We start from the raw sequence: 22,661 nt of genomic DNA, 5'->3' as shown, positions 1-22,661 counted from the left end.
ATTCATTGACCATTGCATGTGCATCCTTTGGTGGGGATGGGGTCATTTAATACAGCTGACTTGAAATCAGCTTCTACATGGAGAAGTGGTGAGAAGTGGTAAGGTTGAGATATGAAAACTAATAACAAAATATTAGTCAAATTTAGTTAAAATTAGAGCATTATGTCAAAAATGAAGTGATAATGGATATAGTTAGATAAATAATTGATGATGATAACAATGTACACATATGTATTGGTTTGATAAAAGGAAATTTGGTATAAATTCTAAATGGTGATCATTTAGTTAAACTAAGATCAAAAGGAAAAAGGAAAAAAAAATAAAATGCTGACGATATTGTTAAATAAATGATTGATAATGATAATAATGTAATATTTGTATTGATATGATAAAAGGGAAATTGGATATAATTGTAAACAGTGATTAAGAAAGGAGGTCTAGAAACTTTGTTATTAAACATAATTAATTTTTATTTAGAAAGTGTTATAAAGATGTAACGTTGCTGGATGATACAGTTTTTAGAAGGAAGGAAGACAGTGCTTTTTGTTCTAGACTGCCATATGTAATCTCATGCTAGCAAAACCTGCTAGATGTTCTGTCGGACAAGAAACAATCCAAAGAGCAAATAGGAAGGTAGATTCTTGTTAGTTTGTGGCCTCAGCTCAAGGTTTCATCTTCAACATCCTACAAATATCAAGGCCTGATTATTTCTGGAAGAACTTTTCCTATCTTGGAAATTAGACAACTCATGAGCCATGTAGATTCCAGCCATTTCCTCCTTTTTTGGCCAACTAGAATCCTTTGAATGTTGATGGCAAATAGCCAAACTTCAGCTGCATTATTTTTCATCTTTCCTTAAGTGAAACATGGGATGTTGACAGATACCTCCCCAAACCCCAAACTGAAAAATGTCATCCTTGGGTTTTTTTATGCTATCATATTACCCCCATGAACCCTGCTCTCTCTAAAGGTTGAACAATGTAAAGTGTGTCCTGTTTTTCTGCCAAAAAAGTAGTAGAATGGATAAAAATTGCTTATGAAACTGTGAATAGAATAGAATAACAGAGAAGAGAAGAGAAAAGCAAAGACTAGAAGAGAAGAGAAGAGAAGAGAAGAGAATTCTTTATTGGCCAAGACAAGGAATTTGTCTCTGGTGCATATGCTCTCAGTGTACATAAGGAGAATAAAAATACATTCATCAGAATGCTTATACAGAAGCCTGTATAACTAACTTATATTATTGTGTTTGTCTTTTTGGGGGGGGGGGGGTGTTGTATTTTTCCTTCTATTTTTAAAGGTAAAAAAGTTTAATAAAAACTATTTTAAAAATACATTCATCAAGAATAAAAAAGATACACTTAGTGATAGTCAAGGTTACTAGTAAGCTATCAAATTGTACCAGGAAACAAATAAAAAAATATAAATTGAAAGATATAAGCAACATGGGTATTGTCATAAATGGGGAGAGATAGTTACTAGAAAAGAAGAGATGAATAATAGTAATACATTCTTAGTAAATTTTTGACAGTGTTGTAGGATTTAGTTGTTAAACCAAGTGTGGGCATTCGGGGGAAAACTGTCCTTGTGTCTAGTTGTTCTGGTGTGCAGTGCTCTATAGTGTCGTTTTGAGGATAGAAGTTGAAAGTATTTATGTCCAGGATGTGAGGGGTCTGTAGATATTTTCACAGCCCTTTTTTTGACTCATGAAGTATACAGGTCCTCAATGGAAGGCAGATTGGTAGCAATTGTTTTTTCTGTAGTTCTAAATAACTGTTGATATCTATGTTTGTCTTGTTTGGCTGCAGAGCTAAACCAGACAGTTATGGAGGTGCAGATGACAGACTCAATAATTCCTCTGTAGAACTGAATCAGCAGCTCTTTTGGCAGTTTGAGCTTTCTGAGTTGGCGCCGCAAGAACATTCTTTGTTGTGCTTTTTTAATGACATTTTTGATGTTAGGTGTCCATTTTAAGTTAAGGTGTCCATTTTGAGATATGATAGAACCTTGAAACCTGAAGGTCTCTACTGTTGATATTGTGTTCTAATATTAGAAAAGGTGGTAATATAGGAGGTTCTCTTCTAAAATCCACCACCATTTCTGCAGTTTTGAGTGTATTTAGTTCAAGATTGTTCTGGCTGCACCACAAGGCTAGTTGTTCAACTGCCCATTTGTATGCTGATTCATTGTTGTCTTGAATAAGACCAATCACTGTTGTATCATCTGCAAACTTCGGTATTTTACAGAGGGATCTTTTGAGATGCAGTCATTGGTATACAGAGAGAAAAGAAGTGGAGAAAGCACACAGCCCGGGGGGCTCCTGTGCTAATTGTACAGGTATCTGATGTGATTTTGCCTAGCTTCACCTGCTGCTTCCTGTCTGTTAGGAAGCTTACAATTTATTTACAAGTGTGGTCAGGTACAGCTAGCTGATTTAGCTTATTTGGAATGATGGTGTTGAATTCTGAGTTGAAGTCTACAAAGAGGACTCTTGAGATTCATGATGTTGTAGATGTAGTGCAGAATCATATTAACAGCATCATCTGTCGATCTATTTGCTCGGTAGGCAAATTGCAAGGCATCAAATAGTGGATCCGTGGTGTTCTCAGGTGGCCAAGCACTAGTCTTTCATAACTTCATAACTATAGATGTTAGAGCAACCGGTCTGAAGTCATTCAGTGCCTTGATGGAGAGTTTCTTCGGCACTGGGATGATAGTAGAGCATTTGAAGCAAGAAGGAACATAGCACATCTCTAGTGATTTATTAAAGGATGGGGGACAATGGATCAGCACAGGTTTTTAAGCAAGAAGGAGTTATCTTGTCTGGACCTGGATTTTGTCTGTGAAAAGGCTTTGCATCTCATTCTCTGTAATCACCAGAGATGGTGGGCTCAGTGGAATAGGGCACATTGTAGGAGGCTTAGCTGTTGTTGGTGTATCTGAGATGGGGATTGTGGAGATGGGTGGCAGTAGTTTTCTCTCAAATGTGCAATAAAACACATTCAGGTCATTTGCCAATTGTTTATTTCCTTCAGCTTTGGAGGAAGGTTTGCTGTAACCGTTGATATTTTTAAGAGTTTTCTACATGTTGGCTGGTTCATTTGTTGAGAACTGATTTGTTAGTTTTTTCAGAGAAGCTTCTTTTTGCTGCTCTGATCTCCCTTGTTAATGTGTTTCTGGCCTGATTGTACAGCATTCTATCACCTTTTCTGTAGGCTTCCTCTTTGGAATGATGTAGCTACTTAAGTTTAGCTGTGAACCAAGGTTTATTGTTACTGTATAGTCTCAGTTTTCTGGTCGATACACACAGGTCTTCACAAAAACTGACATATGATGTTATAGTATCTGTGAGCTCATCCAAGTCTGCAAAGGTATCTTCCAAAACATTCCAGTCAGTGCAGTCTAGGCAAGCCTGTAGCTTTAGCTTTGCCTCCACAGTCAAGTCCTCCCTGATTTAATTGTTGGTTTCATGGTTTTAAGTCTTTGTCTGTAAGCAGGTACAAGGTGAATCATGCAATGATCAAAGTGTCCCACAGCTGCTCGCGGTAAAGACCGATAAGCATCTTTTAGTGCTGTGGAGCAGTGGTCTAAAATATTCTTGCCTCTAGCGGGACAATTGACATGCTGAAAATATTTTGGAAGTTCTTTCCTTAAGTTTGCTTTGCTTAAGTCTCCTAAAATAATGGACAGTGAATCTGGGTATTTGGTTTCAGCCTCCACTCAGATAGAGTTCGTAATCCATTGTTTACACAAGCTTGTGGAGGAACATAGACAGCAATCAGGAGAAATGAGAACTCATGTGGAGAATAGTATGGTTTTCAATTGATAATTAATGTCTCTAAGTCCACATCACAGTGTTTCTTCAGTATAGTTATGTCTTTGCACCATTTGATATATAAACATATGCCTCCTCCCTTCTGTTTACCAGATGCTTTTGCAATTCTGTCTGCTCGTTGTAACTGAAACAATGATCTTATGATAAATTGCAGTAGGGTTCTGCCCAGTGACATTCAAGTCAGTCTGAGAAACTGAAATCAGCATCTAACTGAAGCAAGGTGGGATTGGTTGTTTTGTTTTTTTTAACAGCATTGTGGTTATTATTCAAAGGTGCCTTGCTCTGTGTTTTATTACATTCCTCTCCAGTCTCTTGAATGCAAGTCTTGGAGGAGTAACTAGAAGATCATCTCTGTTGCTGTTTTTGTTGCTCCTTGCTCTGAATTTGAGCGCTTCCATATCTTCCACTGATTCTACTCCCCAATCCCTGAAAAGAGTTTAAAGACATTCAGCAATTGTTTCCACATTTGTTGACCTTGCAATGCTGAGCAAGGGTCACACTGCTCTGTTCTGAGTTGTCACAGTCCCAACAGCAACAAAGGCAAACAGAAAACCCTTTTTGTCCCATGAAGGGATTAAAAAGCCATCAAGTCACCTTTCTCTTTCAAAGCTTTCTCCTGCAGTCCAGAAACCAATGGGCTGGATAAGGCAGAAGACTCAGCAAAGGAGAAAAGAAACCAGCTGTAAACTGCAGAGACCTGAAACCCTTCGAAACCTAAAGGAGCTTCACAATGCTTTCAGATACATTGGCTCAGCTGTCAAGATGGAGCATTATAGGTTCACAAGGCTGCATGTGGAGGCTCCCTTTTGTTAAACTGCTTTATACTGTTTCATATAATAGTCTGCTTTATTGTCTGTGGAGTCCCTTAGGAGCAGCACCTTGGCTTGAGTCCAAATATAAATTATTTTTTCCTGGGTTTTGATATGTTTTGCTAAAACTTAATAAAGATTTTATTAAAAAAGAAAAAAAAAGAAAGGAAGTTCAAGGAAAGTTCACCATTTACTCCATTTTCTCCTGAGCTGAAATCCATAACAGTGTTTGGGGCACAACTGGGGGTTTATATTTATTCCATATCTTCAATATGGTATGTCAAAATGGTTTCTGAATTCCACATTAACTTTCATTTTATTGTGCCATAAATATCCATGCCATCTGAATCTAATATTGTGACCTTCTAACTCTAAAAGTCCCATTTCTCAGCAACATTCATTATTTTATCCAGGCCCAAACAAGAAGCAGCAAAATACAATTTCAGATCTGGTAAACGAAATCTTCCTTTTTTCTGTGTGTCTCTTAACACTTTGTATTTAACTTGTGTTTTCCCATTCCCCTATACATTTAGATATCTCTTTTTGACATTGTTTAAGTGGTATATCAGTTATTAAAATGGGTATTATCTGAAACAAAGACATTGCTGGCAAAAGATTTATTATTATCATGAATATTTTCCCCAACACTGACTGTTTTAATTTCTTCCACTTTATTATTTCTGTCTTAATTTCATCCCCTGGCTAACCATAATTATTTGGAAATATTATACAATTCATATTTATCATAGTAATATCCAAGTATTACTTTGGCTGTCTTTCCCATCTTCCCTCTTATAAGGGGCAAGCTTTATTTACAGAATGAATCTGTTCTCCAAAATTAAAAGATTAAATGCAACATTGTAATGAAGTGAAAAAGAGAAAGAAAAATAATCTGAATTATTTTTTCTGCAGGACTATCTCAAAAATGTATTATTACTACTCTTTTGATTATTTTGTGTTGCATGCCAATAGCTAATTTGAGTTTTTTTGCATGAGAAAAGTGGGATCTTTAATTATATATGTTCTTTTTTATATACAAATGTTTTTATTGTACTTTTTCTATTTATTCTACATCACAATTTCAGTTTTGCAACAACGGTATATTGGTTGCATCAAGATGTTATACACCTTAAATGGGACACGATGGCTCAGTGGCTAAGACACTGAGCTTGTCGATCAGAAAGGTCAGCAGTTCAGCAGTTCAAATCCCTAGCACCACGTATTATTATTATTAAACACAATAAATAAATAAGTTCCTGTTACTTATCCCAGCCTCTGCCAACCTAGCAGTTCGAAAGCTCATAAAAATGCAAGAAGAAAAATAGGGACCACCTTTGGTGGGAAAGCAACAGTGTTCCATGTGTCTTTGGCATTTAGTCATGCTGGCCACATGACCACGGAGATGTCTTCAGACAGCATTGACTCTTTGGCTTTCAAACGGAGATGAGCACGGTCCCCTAGATTCAGGAACCACTAGGGCATATGTGCAAGGGTACCTTTACCTTTACCTTATACACAGTGGTGGGTTTCAAAAATTGTTCGAACCTACTCTGTGGGTGTGGCCTCCTTTGTGGGAGTGGCTTGCCACCCATGTGACCGGATATGAAGATGCTGACGACACTTGTCAGAGCCACCTTAAATTACCTCACACACAGCACTGGCATGCATAAGAATATGATGTAAACTTGTTTTTTAAAAGGCATTTTTGGTTTGCGTTAAAACAACTTCAACACACTCAATGTTCTGATTGCACCACAAATGCAGTAGTCATCCTTACCTTTCACAGAGGCACTGAGTTTTATAAATATGAGCTTGATAGGGTGTAGAATAATCATATCCAAGGACCAGTGGTGGGTTTCAAAAATTTTTGGAACCTCTTCTGTAGGTGTGGCCTGCTTTCCGGGTCCACTGGTGGAATCTCTTCTAACTGGTTTGGTAGATTTGACGAACCGGTTCCACCGAATAGGTGCGAACTGGTAGGAAGCCACCTCTGCTTATACACCTTAATCGTAACCGTTATTTTCTTAATCATATAGTATTATAATCTCTTTTTAAATACATGATATTGTACAATATAGTTATGTCTATTGTTTCCATAGTTGTGCCATAACACTCTATACCTTTATCACTCTATACATTTTAATCTATCATTGCTTACACTCCGATAATACTATTGCTTGCAATATATGTATGTATGTATGTATGTATGTATGTATGTATGTATGTATGTATGTATGTATATTTTTATACCTTTCCTTTCACAATTGTTTCTAATTTGTTAATCTTCTTTCATTGTTGATTTTCTAATCTCTGCACCTATTATCTAGCCATTTGTACCATAAGTCCCATATTGAGTAATATTCTGTTTCTCCTTTATCTTTAAGTTCCATTGTTAACCTATCCATTTCGGCACAATGGCTTTTTTTATTACCATTTCATTTGTAGGTGTACTTCTGTTTTTCCAATTTTGTGCATACGTAATTCTAGCTGCTGTTATTACGTGTAACATTAAAGATATAATTCTTTTATTGTATTTCCCCAGTAGTATACCTAATAAGAATAAATTTGGTTTTAGATCTATTTGTTGTGCTATCATCTCTTCTCTATATATTTTCAATATTCATATACACATTGTTATTTTTTATTCCTTGTGAAGTGAACAGAGGAACATGTGACACAGGTTTTAAAAAAATAGTATTTGCAGTTGGGATATTGAACAAATAATCTCTTTGTTTGATCAGACAATTGATCCATCTTTCATTTGATTAAGAATAAAATCTTGTGGAGCAACATAACGCAGTTCCCATGTGAGAAAAAATCTGATAATTATCTTCATTGTATCCCTTGTTTGAAGAAAACATCAAGTCATTAGTTAGGAAGATGGGTGGATCAGCTCATTTAAGCAGCTAGATCTGCACCTGTGCCTAAAGCCAATTTCAAATACAAGTTCAGTCAATATTTGTCAGACTGCTGTCTTTGAAGCCACAATAGAACTGCCATAGTCATGCAGTGTGGCAGTACTTTTAATAATAACACAATGAAAGAGAATAAATTGTAACACTTCATTAGCATACTTTCCATTGTGCCCATTCTTCTCGTTCATGCTGAATCAAGCCCATTTATCTAATCTTCTACATCAACAGTGCACAATCAGAAGTTTTCAAAGTTTCATGTCCCCCGCCCTCACTCCCAAAGTCCTGGTTATCTCTTTAAGAAACTTTGACCTAATTGATATTTTGAATGTATCTAAAGTGGAAATTATAAATACTAGGCTAGATTATAAGCAGGCTAAGTATAGTTAAGTTTAATTTAATGACAATTGAAAAAGATTCAAATGGAGCCTTTGTTCTGCCTCTAAACATTTATTTTGGAGTGGAATACACAATACACCACTCAGTGTTTGCTTGATCCAAGATCCTGGTAAACTGAGAGTAAAACTTATTAATTTAAACAGAGGATTCTCTCATTAGGATATAATCAGCCATTCCTGATTTTTTTCCACAGTGTACAAAAAAAGGCTATATGGATGAAGGAGACTTTCTTTCTCTATCATATTTTGTCAATCAACAACTTGTTTATGTATCTTTTCTGCTTTTCTCATAACAAAGAGTCTATGAAAAAAAATGTAGTTAACATTACAAGCACAATAGTAAATTGAAAACTGCTTGCCAATTGCAACAATACAGAGGTTGCAGCATTGAAATGACTTGATATTTCATGGTTTCCTGTTTTCTAATCACAGCAAGTCTCGTGCTTGTTTTAACTGTTCTTCCTATTAACATTCACACTCAATAAACAGATTCCCATCTGATGCATTTTACATAATAAGAATCTAAATCTGCAGGCCATTTTTAATTTGCCACATGATTAGTAGAATGAAAGAAATGCTACTGATCAATACACCTACATTATGCCTAGCATATTGCATATGAGGGAAGTTCTTTACCCAAATTTGTGATCTAAAATCCAAATTTTGATCTAGTAGAAAATAATATTTGACTACATTTAGTTGGCATTAAGACTTGGATTGAAGGAAAACTTCAACATCAATTCTCAGCAACTATGATATAACTGCAGGGATTGCAAGTTGTCTACCTCCGTATGATAAAATCTTCATAAAAGTAGTAGTGCAGGCTACAGTGAAGTCCAAGCAATGCAGTCTTTGAATGAATAAGCACTAAAAGAGGATGAACTGCTGCTTTGTTTCTTGCACATCTTAGAGGAAAGATGCGAAAACAAGGGAATGAGCAAACAAATCTACGAAGACCAGCAGGGCCACAATAAAAGTGTTAGCAGAGATACCTGACTTGGCACTTCTAACACTGTGGCAGGATGTATACATGTTTTTGAGGGAAATGATTTAAAGAGGCAGGGCCACACAGCCTTTCGGTTTTCTTTCTTTTCTTATTTACAGATTCTGTAGTAGAGTGTGGTCTATTGGTTCCTTTAAGGCAAACGGTACATTTTTGTCTCTCAAAGAAGCACCTAACACTTCCCATATAAAGCCACACATGTCCTTTCAAATTACCCAAAAGATCCAGTTGGTCCAAGATCCAGACCATGATTTCTGCATTTTTGTTTCACTGTTTCAAAGTTCATGACTGCAAGTAAAATCCAGATGACTTTGCAAGACGTTGCACTACTCAGCAAAATCTGTCCAGGTGGAATCCAAACCCGAGCAACATGAGTGATTTTATTGGTAGAACATTTGGCAAAGATGTCTGTGTCCAGGTCTTCCTGCCCTTCCTTATCTACCAGGGCATGAGCCATCCTAAACAGAGCCACTGTCAGACGCAACTGGACAGAACAGGGAAGCCTTTATCACTTTTTTAAAAACTTTATAATTGCTTGTGAAAGTTTTCCTCAGGGCAGGTTTAGAAATGGGAGAAACTTCATGCCTTGGATTCCTGTGAGGAAAACTGTTAGTAATGTAATAAGGATTTTCAAATGAGTCAAAGATAATCACAAGGCTGCATATCTGTCTTGACTTTAAGTCTTTTAAGATAAGCATCAGATCTTGAGGCTATTCACATGTTATTGAATTCTAACTTACCCCACTGTTATAGCTATTGGTAAGGCATGCATGGAATTCATGCATGATAACTAATGGAAGGATTTGTGTTGTCCATCTGGTAGTGGCTTGGAATAATCAGTCATCAGACATTTCAGATGATCCAAAGATAATATTAAAGAGCTATGTAGAATCAATGTTAGTTTTAGTTTAGTTAGAAGGGAAAGAGAAATGAGAAGGGGGAGGAAAGGAGAGGAAAGGAAAGGAAAGAGAAAGGGGAAAGAAAGGGAAAGGCATTAAATGTTGCTTCCAAATTATCTTATATTGGTGGCTGGCTGTTTCTTAGACCAGCTTACAAAATCACCATCTTCATATTTTTTTAAAATGAGTTGAAAAGTTTTGTCTTTATTTTCTTATTAGTACTTGACTGTCTGCATCGAACAGCTAGAGTACTGATTATTTTTATTTTGTTTTAAATCTATCTAAAAGTGCTTTTTATTTGTTTCATTATTTTATATGCTAAAGCAAGTAGCTAACAATAGAATGAAAATAGCATCCAAATAAAAACCAATTGTGTTCTTATACTTTTTTGTCAAAATTATTACCTTACACATTCACTTTTGTCTACAGACTCTCTTCCTTAGTGATGTCTCCCTTTCTCTACTTCCTATTTGTTCACTAAGTCTTTTATGCAGATGCATTAGTTTCTATTGCTGCTGTCTTTGAAGGTTTTTCCCCTCAATGGAAAAATTTTAATTGTGCTTTGGGTATTTCTTTGCTTTAGAATCTCTCAACCACCTTTAACCACTTCCCCATCAGCGTCTCCAGTTTTGGAATCTTACTTAGCATTTCTTTGAGTTTGCTAAATTCTATTTGCTTTGAAGTTCACAGCATGTGTTTGATTTCACACAACTCCACATTTCCTTAAAATCCAGAACTTTGCCCTCACTTATTATTTTCCACCAATGCTGGAAGCCAAGGGGTGTAACTAAGACAGGGAACAGTTGCTGGGCAACTAGGTAACAGCTTCTAGAGCAGGGTCCAGAGGGAGGGAGAGGTAGGAGTACAGCATTATCCTCTCAGTTGCAATATCCATTTAACCTTCCACTAGCCACAACTGAACTCTTGTGGGCTATTAGTTTTTCTAGTCTCTGCTCAGCTGTTTGGAGATATCTCAAGTCACTTGGTACTGAAAATTACTATAGTTTTCTAAGGAATTAACTGTATCAAACAGGTATAGTGCTGCTGTTGTTTTTGAGAAACCTGTTAGACCAGCATAGTTGTTAAGTGACTCAGAAATTTTGGCTGGGCAGCCATGTGATAGACAATTCCCAGGACAAGCTCTGCTTTCCATGGAGAATAGGGCAAAGGCCAAAAAAGCAGGACAGAGGATTGGACAACTCACCTCAGAGAAGACCTTGGGCCTGAGTAAATATTACATCTCACCAGTGTTTACATATGGCTTTGTGTGTGCCTCATTTTGGATGAGCCTGTGTCAAGTGAACAATACCACAGAAGGCTTCAAATAAGGTAAGAGCGTAATATTAGGTTTACACCAGTGGAGAGAGAGAGTCGTATATCAGTGTGGATGTTGAGTGGGTATTTATGTGTTACAATTGATAGGAAGGGATTAACTGTTAGCTGATGCTAGGAATTAGCAATTATGGAAAGCCCAAATTATTTTCTTGTACACATTTTGCTATAATTCTACCAAAAAGAATATACTGTACATTTTTGGGCATTGCTGTGATTAATTGGAAAGACAAACTATTGGTCTGCGATCTGGTCTACAGAAGCTATAAAGGTGGGAAGTAAACTCTGTAAGCAAGATGGGGGGAGGATGGAGCAGGTGGGAGTCCCATTTCCCTAGGCCACTTGCAGACGGAGAGCATGGCTGAGGCAGTTTGAGGTAAGAACCAGGTGGAGGAAGGGGCTTGTGGACCTCAGGATGCCAACTTTTCTCTCCAGATAATCTCTGTCTTATTTCATAAAACATGTGGCGAGGGAAGGAAGAGGTCCCCAACATTGCTGAGGAGAGGAAGGCTGAGACACATTCAATTTTCAAAGAGAACCAATGAGGAAAACTCCTAAAGATGGGAGCATAAATAACTGCAGCACTAATAAGATAGAAGAACATGGGGAGCTACCTAATATTGGGCCAGAGTATTGGTTTATTTAAGCTAATAGTGGTCTTTCTGACTGGCAGCTAAGATGTGAGTGGAAATCTGTCCCAAACTGGTTTTTGGCAGGGTATCAGTAGATGGATGACTGGATATACAGTAGGTGCCTGTGCATTTCTATATGAGGAGATAGTATACAGCAATCTATTTCCTGCCTTAATTCTGGAGTTGAGATGGTCAATAAACTCTGTGACTTCCATTTTTGGATCATGGGAATGTCTTTGCTGAGCCTAACATTTTAGATTTTGTTATGGAAAGCAAAAAGAAAAAAGAAAAAAATAAACCTGGATAAAGGGAAAACTTGAAGCCGAACTATACTTCTGGAATTAGCAATACTGGTCAAACCATGTGGCAGTAACTTATCCCAAGATCAGTGTTAATTGCCCAGAATAGTGTTCTTGCTGCTTTTGAAGAACTGATACAGCCTCATTTCAAGAAGCTTTCCACAACTTAATGCCCTCCACATGTTGAGATTACAGTTTTCAACATCGGCTGTATTGATTGGGAATTCTGGAAGTTGTAATCTTTGGAACATAGCACACTTAAAAGACTTGGACTTGTTTTACAATACAATACAATACAATACAATACAATACAATACAATACAATACAATACAATACAATAGCAGAGTTGGAAGGGACCTTGGAGATCTTCTAGTCCACCCCCACTGCCTAGGCAGGAAATCCTATACTGTTTCAGACAAATTGCTATCCAACATCTTCTTAAAGACTTCCAGTGTTGGGGCATTCACAACTTCTGGAGGCAAGCTGTTCCACTGATTAATTGATCTAACTGTCAGGAAATTTCTTCTCAGTTTTAAGTTGCTTCTCTCCTTGATTAGTTTCCACCCATTGCTTCTTGTTCTACCCTCAGGTGCCTTGGAGAATAGGTGACTCCCTCTTTTTTGTGGCAACCCCTGAGATATTGGAACACTGCTGTCATGTCTCTCCTAATCCTTCTTTTCATTAAATTAGACATACCCAGTTCCTGCAACCGTTCTTCATATGTTTTAATCTCCAGTCCCCTAATCATCTTTGTTGCTCTTCTCTGCACTCTTTCTAGAGTTTCCACATCTTTTCTACATCGTGACAACCAAAACTGAATGCAGTAATTTTATACTCTTCACATTTTTGTTCAGTTGCCAATTTCACCATGGGATACTATGTAATATTAAACTTTCTGTGACAAGAAAATGCAGAAAGGGAGGGCACGTAATAAATATTTCAAGAAGACAACTTAATCTCTTTCTCTTTTAACACACACACACACACGCACACACATAAACCATAGTAAAAGGAAAACAAAGGAAGGCACAAATCTGTTTAATTTATTTCAGGTCAAGTATAAGCTTTGTCAGACGTCTGTCCCCTGATATATACTGGTAGACCTCGACTTATGATCACAATTGAGCCCAACATTTGTGTTGCTAAGTGAGATGTTTGTTAAGTGATTTTTCCACCCATTTTACAATGTTTCTTGCCACAGTTATTAAGTGAATCACTGCAGGTATTAAGTGAGTCACATGGTTGTTAAGTGAATATGGCTTCTCCATTGACTTTGTTTGTCAGAAGGTTACAAATGGTGATCATATAACCTGGGACACTGCAACCATCATAAATACGAGTCAGTTGCCAAGCATCTGAATTCAGATCATGTGACCACAGGCATGCTGCAATGGTCATAAGTGTGAAAAATGGTCCTAAGTCACTTTTTCAGTGCCAGTGTAAATTAAACGGTCTCTAAATGAACTGCTGTAAGTCAAGGACTACCTCTATTTATGGTAAATTTATGCCAGTGATGGTTAACCTTTTCGGTGCTGAGTGCCCAAAGCGTGCGCATGAATGCAATGCAAGTGCCCCCATGTATGCGCCCCACCCCGTGTGTGTTCTCTGCGCATGCACCCTTCTCCATGCCTGCACCCCACCCTCCATTTTGGCTTCCAGGTTGGTGCAGGAGGCTTTTCAAGCCCAGAATGGGGCATTGGGGAGGGGGGGCTCATGATCTCCGCAGTTTCTCCCCCGCGCGCCCAGGCTTTCTCCTCCATTCCTGCCACAGAGAGGCACCTGCAGAGGGTGGAACCTGTGGAGATTGGGGAGGGAACGGGCAGCAGGAATGCAGGAGAAAGCTAGGGTGCACTGGGGGAGAAAGGTAGGGCATGCTGGGGGAAACCTGCAGAGATCGGGGAAGGCCCCAGCCCAGTGCATGCACGGCAGAGATCCAAAGACCAGCTGGACAGCAGGAGGCATGCCATGCATGTATGCGCGGTGGAGCTGGGCTGGGGTGACGGCTGGGGTGCCCACAGAGAGGGCTCAGCGTGCCATATTTGGCACACGTGCCATAGGTTTGCCGTCACAGATTTATGCAATTGCTTTAATTAGGAATATTTCCCTCCAAGACATTGGCACAATGTAGTGAGCCTTTTTGTGAACTCTGTTCTCAGAACTCTGTACAAGACAAAGGCTGGACCAGCTTAGCTACAGCACAAAAGACCTTCAGCTCCAGGGTGATAGGATTAGCCCTCACTCAAGTCCCATACCAGGACAAAGCCATTAAGCCATAATAGGAATTGCCCAAAGCTCCTGCATTATGTCATCACCCAGCAAGATTCAACCAGGCCTGGGACAACCTACAAAGTTACTCCTGCATGGCCCCATGGGAGTTTGACAACCAATCAGAATACATTTCTTACACAGGAACAGGAAGATCCAAGGCAGGGTTCAAGAGAGGTTATAAATCAATCTCTCTCTCACACTCGTGGTCATTTTGCCCAGGACTTCAAACGATGCGGTCCTGTCCACCATTAAATCATCTTTCCAAATAGCCTCCATGTTTCCAGTGTCTTTCTCCCTACTTGCAATTGAACCCAGATGGACATTTCTTCCAACATTACTTAATTACTTATGCTATCATGAAAATGTGTATAATCAAATGACCACAAAACTATGCAAAGGGACAGTTTATAAGCTGACATATGGTCTGATTTAACTAAAAGATGTCCATATGTTTAATGTGGCTTATTCTCAGATAAATTTACAGTGAATTTCAGACTTTCAGTATTGAATTTCAGTAGGTCACTCCACGGGTAAGCAGTTAAGAATTTGGTCTGGGTATTTATGGTGCTTGTTTTGATCCTTGAAGTAGCCTGCAGCCTTCAGATGTAGCATCAGATGCTAGCATATATCTAGTACTGAAATAAAATCCAGTGACATGCCAGTTGGCTGCTGTTTACTGAATTGAGAAAGGCAGCATCTTATCTTCCCATATTCTTTTTATTTCTTGTGGATTCAATGTACTCCTAAGTGCACGGAAGTAATACTTCAACATTCTCAAAATTGTGCTTGCTTCCATTTTTCCTTATCTATAAATGTGCCCCAGAAGTATTTAGGTGGGAATCTAACATGTATTTGGAGAGTGTAAATATAAATTGTGGATCCTAATTCTTGCTTTGCTGTTTGGTAAGGTAAGCATGACTGAGGGAGAAGAACAGGAGGAGGATCCAGTGGAAATACCACCACAAAACAGACAGAAGAGTAAAGTGATGATCTGCCAACGCTGCATTCCAGTTTTGATAGTCTTGGTGCTGTTGGGTGGAGCTGGAGCAATAAGTTGGTATTTCTTAGGTAACAAATGCAATACATCATTCTTCGTATTCCTGATTCCAATATTGGGGGTCAAGGGGAGAAAGTGCTCAGGGAAAGCATTACAGGGAGATGAGTCAGTATAGCTGCATGTGACTGCCTCATGGCCATGACCAGGGACTATTTAGTTCACCTATGGCAGGGGTATCAAACTCACAGCCTACGGGTCAGATTCATCATGTGCTGGCCATGCTCATCCCCAGTTTAGATAAGGTGTGGGAAGTCACAATATGTCACATGACAATGTAAAAAACATGAGTTTGACACCCCTGACCTATAGTCAAGATATAGGCCACATAAGGTAGAGAGATTGTTTTGTTGTAATGTGTTATTAAATTGGTGTGTGTGCATATATGTGTGTGTGTAGATCTTATTTTCCATTTAAGTCCAATACCATTGATCTAAAATTGCCAGGTACTACACTTCAGCCAAGGAATCATTACACTACAAACCTGGGGTGAAATCCAGCAGTTTCTGACATGTTCTAGAGAACTTGTGGTGGAAATTTTGAGTAGTTCGGAGAACTGGCAAATCCCACCTCTGGCTGGCCCCATAGTGGGGTGGGAATGGAGATTTTGCAGTATCCTTCCCTTGGAGTGGGGTGGGAATGGAGATTTTGCAGTATCCTTCCCCTGCCTTGCCAACCAAGCCATGCCCACAGAACCAGTAGTAAAAAAAAAATTGATTTTCACTACTGCTACAAACAGCAAGATTTCTGTCTAGATTTGTAGTTACTTTAGGCCTATGATCTAAGGGCAATGTTTATAATCTTCCATTACCCAGAAATAATTAGCATCCATATCTCTTTGTGGCAGACTATAGATCGCGATATCTGGATTCTGCTCATCTGCATTTCTACTCTGGAAGCTTGAGGATCATCAATCGGCAGTATTCCCAGGATCATGGGAGAATGGAATCCAGAGCTTTCTGGACAGAGAGATCAAAGATACAGAAGATGGTAGGATTTCATGAGTAAAATAGCATATTCGACCAGGTAGTTTAATGGATATAAGCAAGTGGTGAGTTGCAGGTGGTACACCCCGTACTAGGGCATACCGATGCCTGTCCAGAGCACCGGGTACCATTCTGGTATGGTGCTCCAGAGGGTCCATCCGCCTGCCTGCCATCCTTACCTGTCTTTAAACTCTTTGGCGTTTCTGCACACACACACAGCGTGTACAGCGCCTGTGCAACGCTCCACTGAGCAGCTGGAGTGTCAGAGGCGTCGTTGGAGGGTAGGATGCATGCGCGCTGTGTGCGTGCACACTGTATGCGTTCATGTGGAGGACACCGGGCCCTGTTGCAACCGTACCAGTTGCAACAGGATCCGGAACCCACCACTGATATGAGCATAAACCTTGACAGCATTTTTACTGGATCTGCCTCAGTAGTTTTGTAGTAGCATTATAATGAACAATTAAATATGTCCATATTCTCTCTCCGATGATCATTTTCATCTACTCAGATATTGCTTATGTGTTTTGTACCTTGTTGTGGATTAAAAAAAAATTGGAACAGGGATAATTTAAATTTATGGTGATCTTGATTAAAGCTAGACGATTTAGTTTCAATCACTAAATGAGAGGTGACATGTATTGTTAAGGGGAACATACCGGTATCTCAGCTTGACATGATTTAACCATCTCCTTTACAGTTAAATGACTTAATTCGTGCCACTAACCTGGCCTCTTTCTACAACTCCAGTGCTGTCTATGCCTTTGGGTGAGTGAAGCTTTATTAGTTTTTTGAGAGATCATAGAACATGGGTGGTCAGAAGTAGAACCTGATCTAACTTGCTTATAGATCCTTTGGTGTGCATTTATACAACCTGCTTTTAGAGTTTGTATTGACTTACTGTTCCATAATAATAGGATATTTGTGAGCTTACACTTGTATATATACGTAAGTTATTCTGGTTTGTTCTTCATGGGAGGCAGAAGAGTATTATTTCCACCCAAAGAAATCTCTTCTATCTAATCTGAATTATCATTTTGCATCTGGCCTTTAATGGCGAATTTTCTAGCAATTGATTCCCCCCACCCTCAAAAAACAAACCTCAGTGGTTCTTGCTAGCCTGACACCTGCCTATATCTGTCTTAGATATTGCAATATAAACCTTAAATAATTGTGGATATATTTTGGTTATGGAATTGGATAATTGGATTGAGTTATCTATTGTGATGATTGGGAATGTTGTAGCTTCTTAACTTAGTTATCATAATTTAATGATGTTTCTAGAAAACTAGAAAAAAGGTGGTAAATGTGAAAATTGTTTTGTCTAATAGAGAAGGGTCTTTGACATGCTTCTTCTGGCTCGCCCTTCAAGTCCCAAAAGGTCAGCATGTGGAGGTGACAGTGGAAGAAGTAAAAGATACACTCTATAATGAACTTCTTACCAGCTTCAACAGAACAGGTTACCTGTCTTATCAGAGTGAATACAAAATTGATCCACAATCTTTAATTATATTGGGTAGGTACTAACTATATATCTTCCCTTCATATTTCCAAGAAAGCAGCTTCCAAATTTGAAATTCAATTTGATACTGTGGGGGGAAAGTGCAATGAAGTCATGTAGGTTGGGATTGCATATTGATATACCTACTGTATTGCCAATGTAGAAGACATAATCTTCAAGAGGAATTAATCTTGTAAAGCATGTCTTCTCTAGAATAAACCACACTGAAAAATTATTCTTCTACCAAAATAATTGTTACTAGATGCTAGATTACACATCCTAAAAGATATACATAGGAGCCTGATCCAACCGAACATCCCAATGAAAACAGTAGAAAAATATTCTATGTATTTTATATTTATCTGGTGGTCTGATTATTTGAACATTTTGGCCCTTTTGGGCCATTGGAATAAGTGAAAAAGCACTACGGGTTTCCCTTCTTTTATAACAAGGGTTATCTCTTTGAAAAGGCATCATTATTTCCAATTCTTTGAATTTCCTTGTATGTATCCTTGTATGGTATCATCAAATGAATAGCATTGTTGCTTTCTACTAGTACTGTCTGAAGATGAAGAGAGCTGGATCTAGATCTAGATCTAGGCCTTTTCAATTTGTTTGTATTAATTCAAAAAATAAGATTTTTTTTCAAACGAGAAGAGAATTTGATCAACTCAAGGATGCATTGTGGGTCAATAAATTGGTTAGCGTGCTACATTGATAATGGAGATGTCTTTTCATTCAGGAAGAGATGATAAGATCTTTCTCACTTGTGAGGTGCACAAACACTTGCATTTTACCTAAAGAGCAGCTAAAAACTTTTATATTTCAGATACTAACCTCTCTGTGCAAATTAGAGTCGGACATCAATAGCCTCACAAGATCCTGCACAAGATTTATCACCAAAGTAATCAGTGGATCTTTTTTTTCAGAATGTCTTCAGAGGCAGAAACCCTTCTCCAACAATTTTGTAGGGAAAGAACTCCCCCTTAATCATAGTAGCAAATAGAAGTGCTATTTTATCTTACTTTCCTTTGACTGAATTGCAGCATTAAAAGCCCAGGAGAACTGATGGCACACTGAAAGTTGAGGTACTTGCACAAGCCTGTGGCCCTTTCACAACCGAGTAGAACCTCACACTCAATGAGTCGGCATTTCTGCAACACTTTCATCATCTCCCTTGTTGCTTTGCATACAGAAAGAAATTGAATAGTGAGAGTGAGAGACAGGGAGACTGAAAATGAGGCACTTGATCTCCATGCCGGACTTCCCAGATGATCTGCACTGTTGCCTTTTTTACTCAGAATTAGAGTTGATCCTTGTCTCCAGATCTGCTTTCAATGTTTGTCACAGATTTATTTTGCAAGGAGGCTTGTGCAAGGCTGACTATTGCATTAAAGTAACTCTACTATTCCTCTAACCACTTTTTATACCAACACAGAAATCTTGCAGCATTGTATCGGAAAGTTCAGATTAAGTGCACAAATAGTTAATCTTCTTTCTAGAATGTTATAGTTGTGGTCATTTTCTCTCTCTCCCTTTTTATTCATGCTAAGCAAGCAAGGACCTCCTTAATTGCTTTTTGCCTGGTTTCCCTTGTCAAAATAGCTGATGTTAAAGACTCACGGAAAGTATTTTTTTAAACTTTACTTACCTAAACCATTTTCTTTCTATTTTTTCCCCATCCTCTTGCTTCAGTGTTGCATACTCTCAAGTTCTACAGATAGGTTTTGCATCCTGTAGTGATTTATCAATGCATTTGATAAATGGGTTTATCAATACATTTCTTAGTGAGTGTCAGGATGCTCCTTCAATCCCTCCTTCAATGTTCCTTTCCTCCACTGCTCCAAAAGGAACCTGGTAGAATTAATTACAACTTGTAACGGTTTCAGCTTTAGCCACTTTTATACTCTGACACTGCCTCCCCAGGCACTCTAAGGCTGGCTAGCATGCTTGGCAGACATTTTGTAAGTAAATTGGGAGAGGAGGGGGCAGAATTTAATTCAGAGGTGAATGCTTCCACGTTTTAACAGGCAGTGCTTCCCATATATCCTTTCAGCATTACAGTATAAACCGCAGGATTGCTGGAAATTCATGAAAATACATATCTTAAGTCAAAATCTGTACATTGGACAGAAAGGCTTCAGAAATCTATTGGGATGTGATCAAAAAGCACCAAGGGTTTCCCAGGTTATTAGAACAGAAGTTACAGATGTGCAAAAAAAGAAAAGAATGTTTTAATAGGGGCAGGGGAAAAGCTCATAGAAAGGCAACATATGGAACATTTCATAAGGCAATCGTACTAAAATATTTGGGGTCATACAATCAGCTCTGGCTGTGACTATTCAGGCTTATTTTCAGGGGGTGCAGCTTTTTCATCCCCAGGTTGGGTTTGCATAGCTCATGGCTTCCACCTGTTTTGTCCTGGATGGCATGTTGGAACATTTGCATGTGTTGTTGTGAAATTCATTTCAATTTGATCCCTTTCATTTGCATGGCCACACACTAATTTCAACACCCACTCAAAAACAACTTAAAAATCAATAATAAAAATACAACAAACCAATACAAATATACGGCGTTATTATTGGAGGTGGGTTGCTCCCGGTTCAGCCCGGATGGGGTGATGCAACAGTAGCGGTGCCGGGAGGCTCTGCCCAAACACCCGAACACTTTTGCGCATGTGCAGAAGCATCACATGAGCGCATCCGAACCGGTAGTAAAAAAAATTGGCAACCCACCACTGGTTATTATGATTTCCTCATTCACAAAATAACTGTCGTACTAAACCGACTTGTTAAAAGCACTGATTTATTCACATAGTTCCTGTCTCGTGTACTGTACCCACTTTACCAACAGGGCGATTCCTACCATCCCTGCTAATCTTTGTCCTTTATTTGGACAAACTGACACCCTTCCACAGTCCTGGGATGCAGCTGCATATCATGTTTATTTTCTAACAAAGTTTATTGGACACATTTCAGGTCAAAGTTGTTTGGGGAAATAATGGATGGAAATGGAAGCTGGCATTTTGCTCTGCAGCATCTATCTTCTTTTATATTCATACTTTTTAAAGCAAAAGGTCAGGTGGGAATGGGAGCCTGTGTGTGCTGAGGGAGATATCTCTGAGCACATCCTATTGCTAAAATATATTGTGATTTGACTTTAACGTAGCCCAACTTGTGAACCTACCATTGTAGATCCTGGTTTTGAGCCTAGAATGATGTGTGAAATAGCCAAATGTATCTTCCAGATAGTGTGACTAATCCAATTAGTGGAATGTGTGAAGCCATCTCTCACACTTTCCTTAAACTAATCATAGCTACCAATCCAGCTGTCATAGTGAACCTCACATACCTCACTCTTTCTCTTTTGGCATGTGTTGAAGAAGGAGGAGGATGTTTACAATGAGAATTTGCAGGATGTTTAAACTATGGTTTAGAATTAGGTCTGAACTGAAGTGTTATTGCAAGACAGAGAGGAGTAAAGTCCGGTAGGCCACGAATGTGACTGACGTGAACCAGAGCAAGGAGCAATAGGTAATTTAGTTGTGGCATCTCATGTATTTGTTTTCCTTTTTTCTTTTCCTTTTCTTTTTTTTTCCTTTTCCACAGAATCCAGTCTCAAAGACATAATGGTGCTGAAATCCACCTTGGGTAGGCTCTTCATTTCCCCCTTGTTTTATTTATTTAATTCTTTATTTGTTTATGTTTGTTGCATTGTGAAGTAGAAGTAAAGACTGTTGCAGACAGCCCTGTCAATTAATATGACATCAGGGACCAAAATGAAATATATATTTTTTAATATTATGTACCACTTTAATGTTGCACTTGTATTTTTGCACTGATGTATTTTTAGTATGGGCTGATTTTTTTATCTAATGCTTGTTAGTGTCTCTTTAAGTCCATCTTGCGAACAAAATATGGTTAATAAGAAATATGAATCATAAAAGCATGCACAATGCTAATTCTGCTCCCGATACGTCTTAACACTAGTTGTTTCAGCAAGGAGCCGATTTTTTACAAATCAAATGAAAAATATCTAATCATCTTAAAGCAAATATCTTTCTCTATGTAAGATATTAATTGAGTGTGTATCAGTGGTAGGTTCCGCTCCCCGTTGCTACCGATATGCTGCACACAGGACCGAGCGTCCTGTTGGGCATGCGCACTATGCACGCATGCACATTCCACTGCCCCTGCTGCTGATCGGACACCCAGCTGCTCGTCAGAGGTCACATAGGGGGTGCATGCTGTGCGTGTATGTGCAGTTGGCCCAGTTGCTTTAAAAACAGGTATGGAATGGGGCGGGCGGGTGGGCCAAATGAGCCACCATACTGGTACGGTGGCCGCTGCTCCCGGCTACTATCAGTACGCCCATACTGGGCCATACCGGCCGGAACCTACCACAGGTGTGTAGGTATATACCGGTATTAAATGTGTATGCCACCAACTCTTTCCAGACTCACAGAGGCGTATCTAGCAGTGTAAGAAAACACCCAAATAAAGGATGGGAAGTAACACAAAAACAATTCATTAACTAAAACCAAGATGTATAATCTATAATAAATAAATAATGTAAATTGAAAGTACCTTTCAGAAAATTCAGTCTTCATTAACTTCTGGAAGTTGATCACCAAGGCAACCAGCATAACTCCAGGGGGAAGAAGCTGTTATAAGTATTTTCTGGCTTTGTGTTATCTGTTCTTGTGAAACTGGAATATGATAAGCAGCTTCTC

General features: G+C 38.7%; 1 protein-coding gene across 3 annotated transcripts in view; it reads left to right on the top strand.

Annotated features, from left to right (window-relative positions):
• The first annotated feature begins 11,078 nt into the window (after positions 1 to 11,078).
• TMPRSS6 (transmembrane serine protease 6) overlaps positions 11,079 to 22,661 on the top strand; it is a 32,026-nt gene continuing 20,443 nt past the window's right edge. For 2 of the 3 annotated variants that reach the window (XM_032221281.1, XM_032221279.1), the window contains exons 1-6: positions 11,079 to 11,182; positions 15,294 to 15,453; positions 16,287 to 16,429; positions 17,126 to 17,193; positions 17,757 to 17,941; positions 21,538 to 21,579. In XM_032221281.1, coding sequence (XP_032077172.1) covers positions 15,300 to 15,453; positions 16,287 to 16,429; positions 17,126 to 17,193; positions 17,757 to 17,941; positions 21,538 to 21,579 — 592 coding nt within the window. In that variant the 5' untranslated portion in view covers positions 11,079 to 11,182; positions 15,294 to 15,299. The remainder of the gene's footprint in view (positions 11,183 to 15,293; positions 15,454 to 16,286; positions 16,430 to 17,125; positions 17,194 to 17,756; positions 17,942 to 21,537; positions 21,580 to 22,661) is intronic. The other variant, XM_032221280.1, reaches the window with a different exon arrangement.

The sequence above is a fragment of the Thamnophis elegans genome, chromosome 7, assembly GCF_009769535.1.
Source record: "Thamnophis elegans isolate rThaEle1 chromosome 7, rThaEle1.pri, whole genome shotgun sequence".
NCBI classification, from domain to species: domain Eukaryota; kingdom Metazoa; phylum Chordata; class Lepidosauria; order Squamata; family Colubridae; genus Thamnophis; species Thamnophis elegans.
Note: the sequence above shows the minus strand (reverse complement) of the source record. Positions and strands in the feature narration are given on the sequence as shown.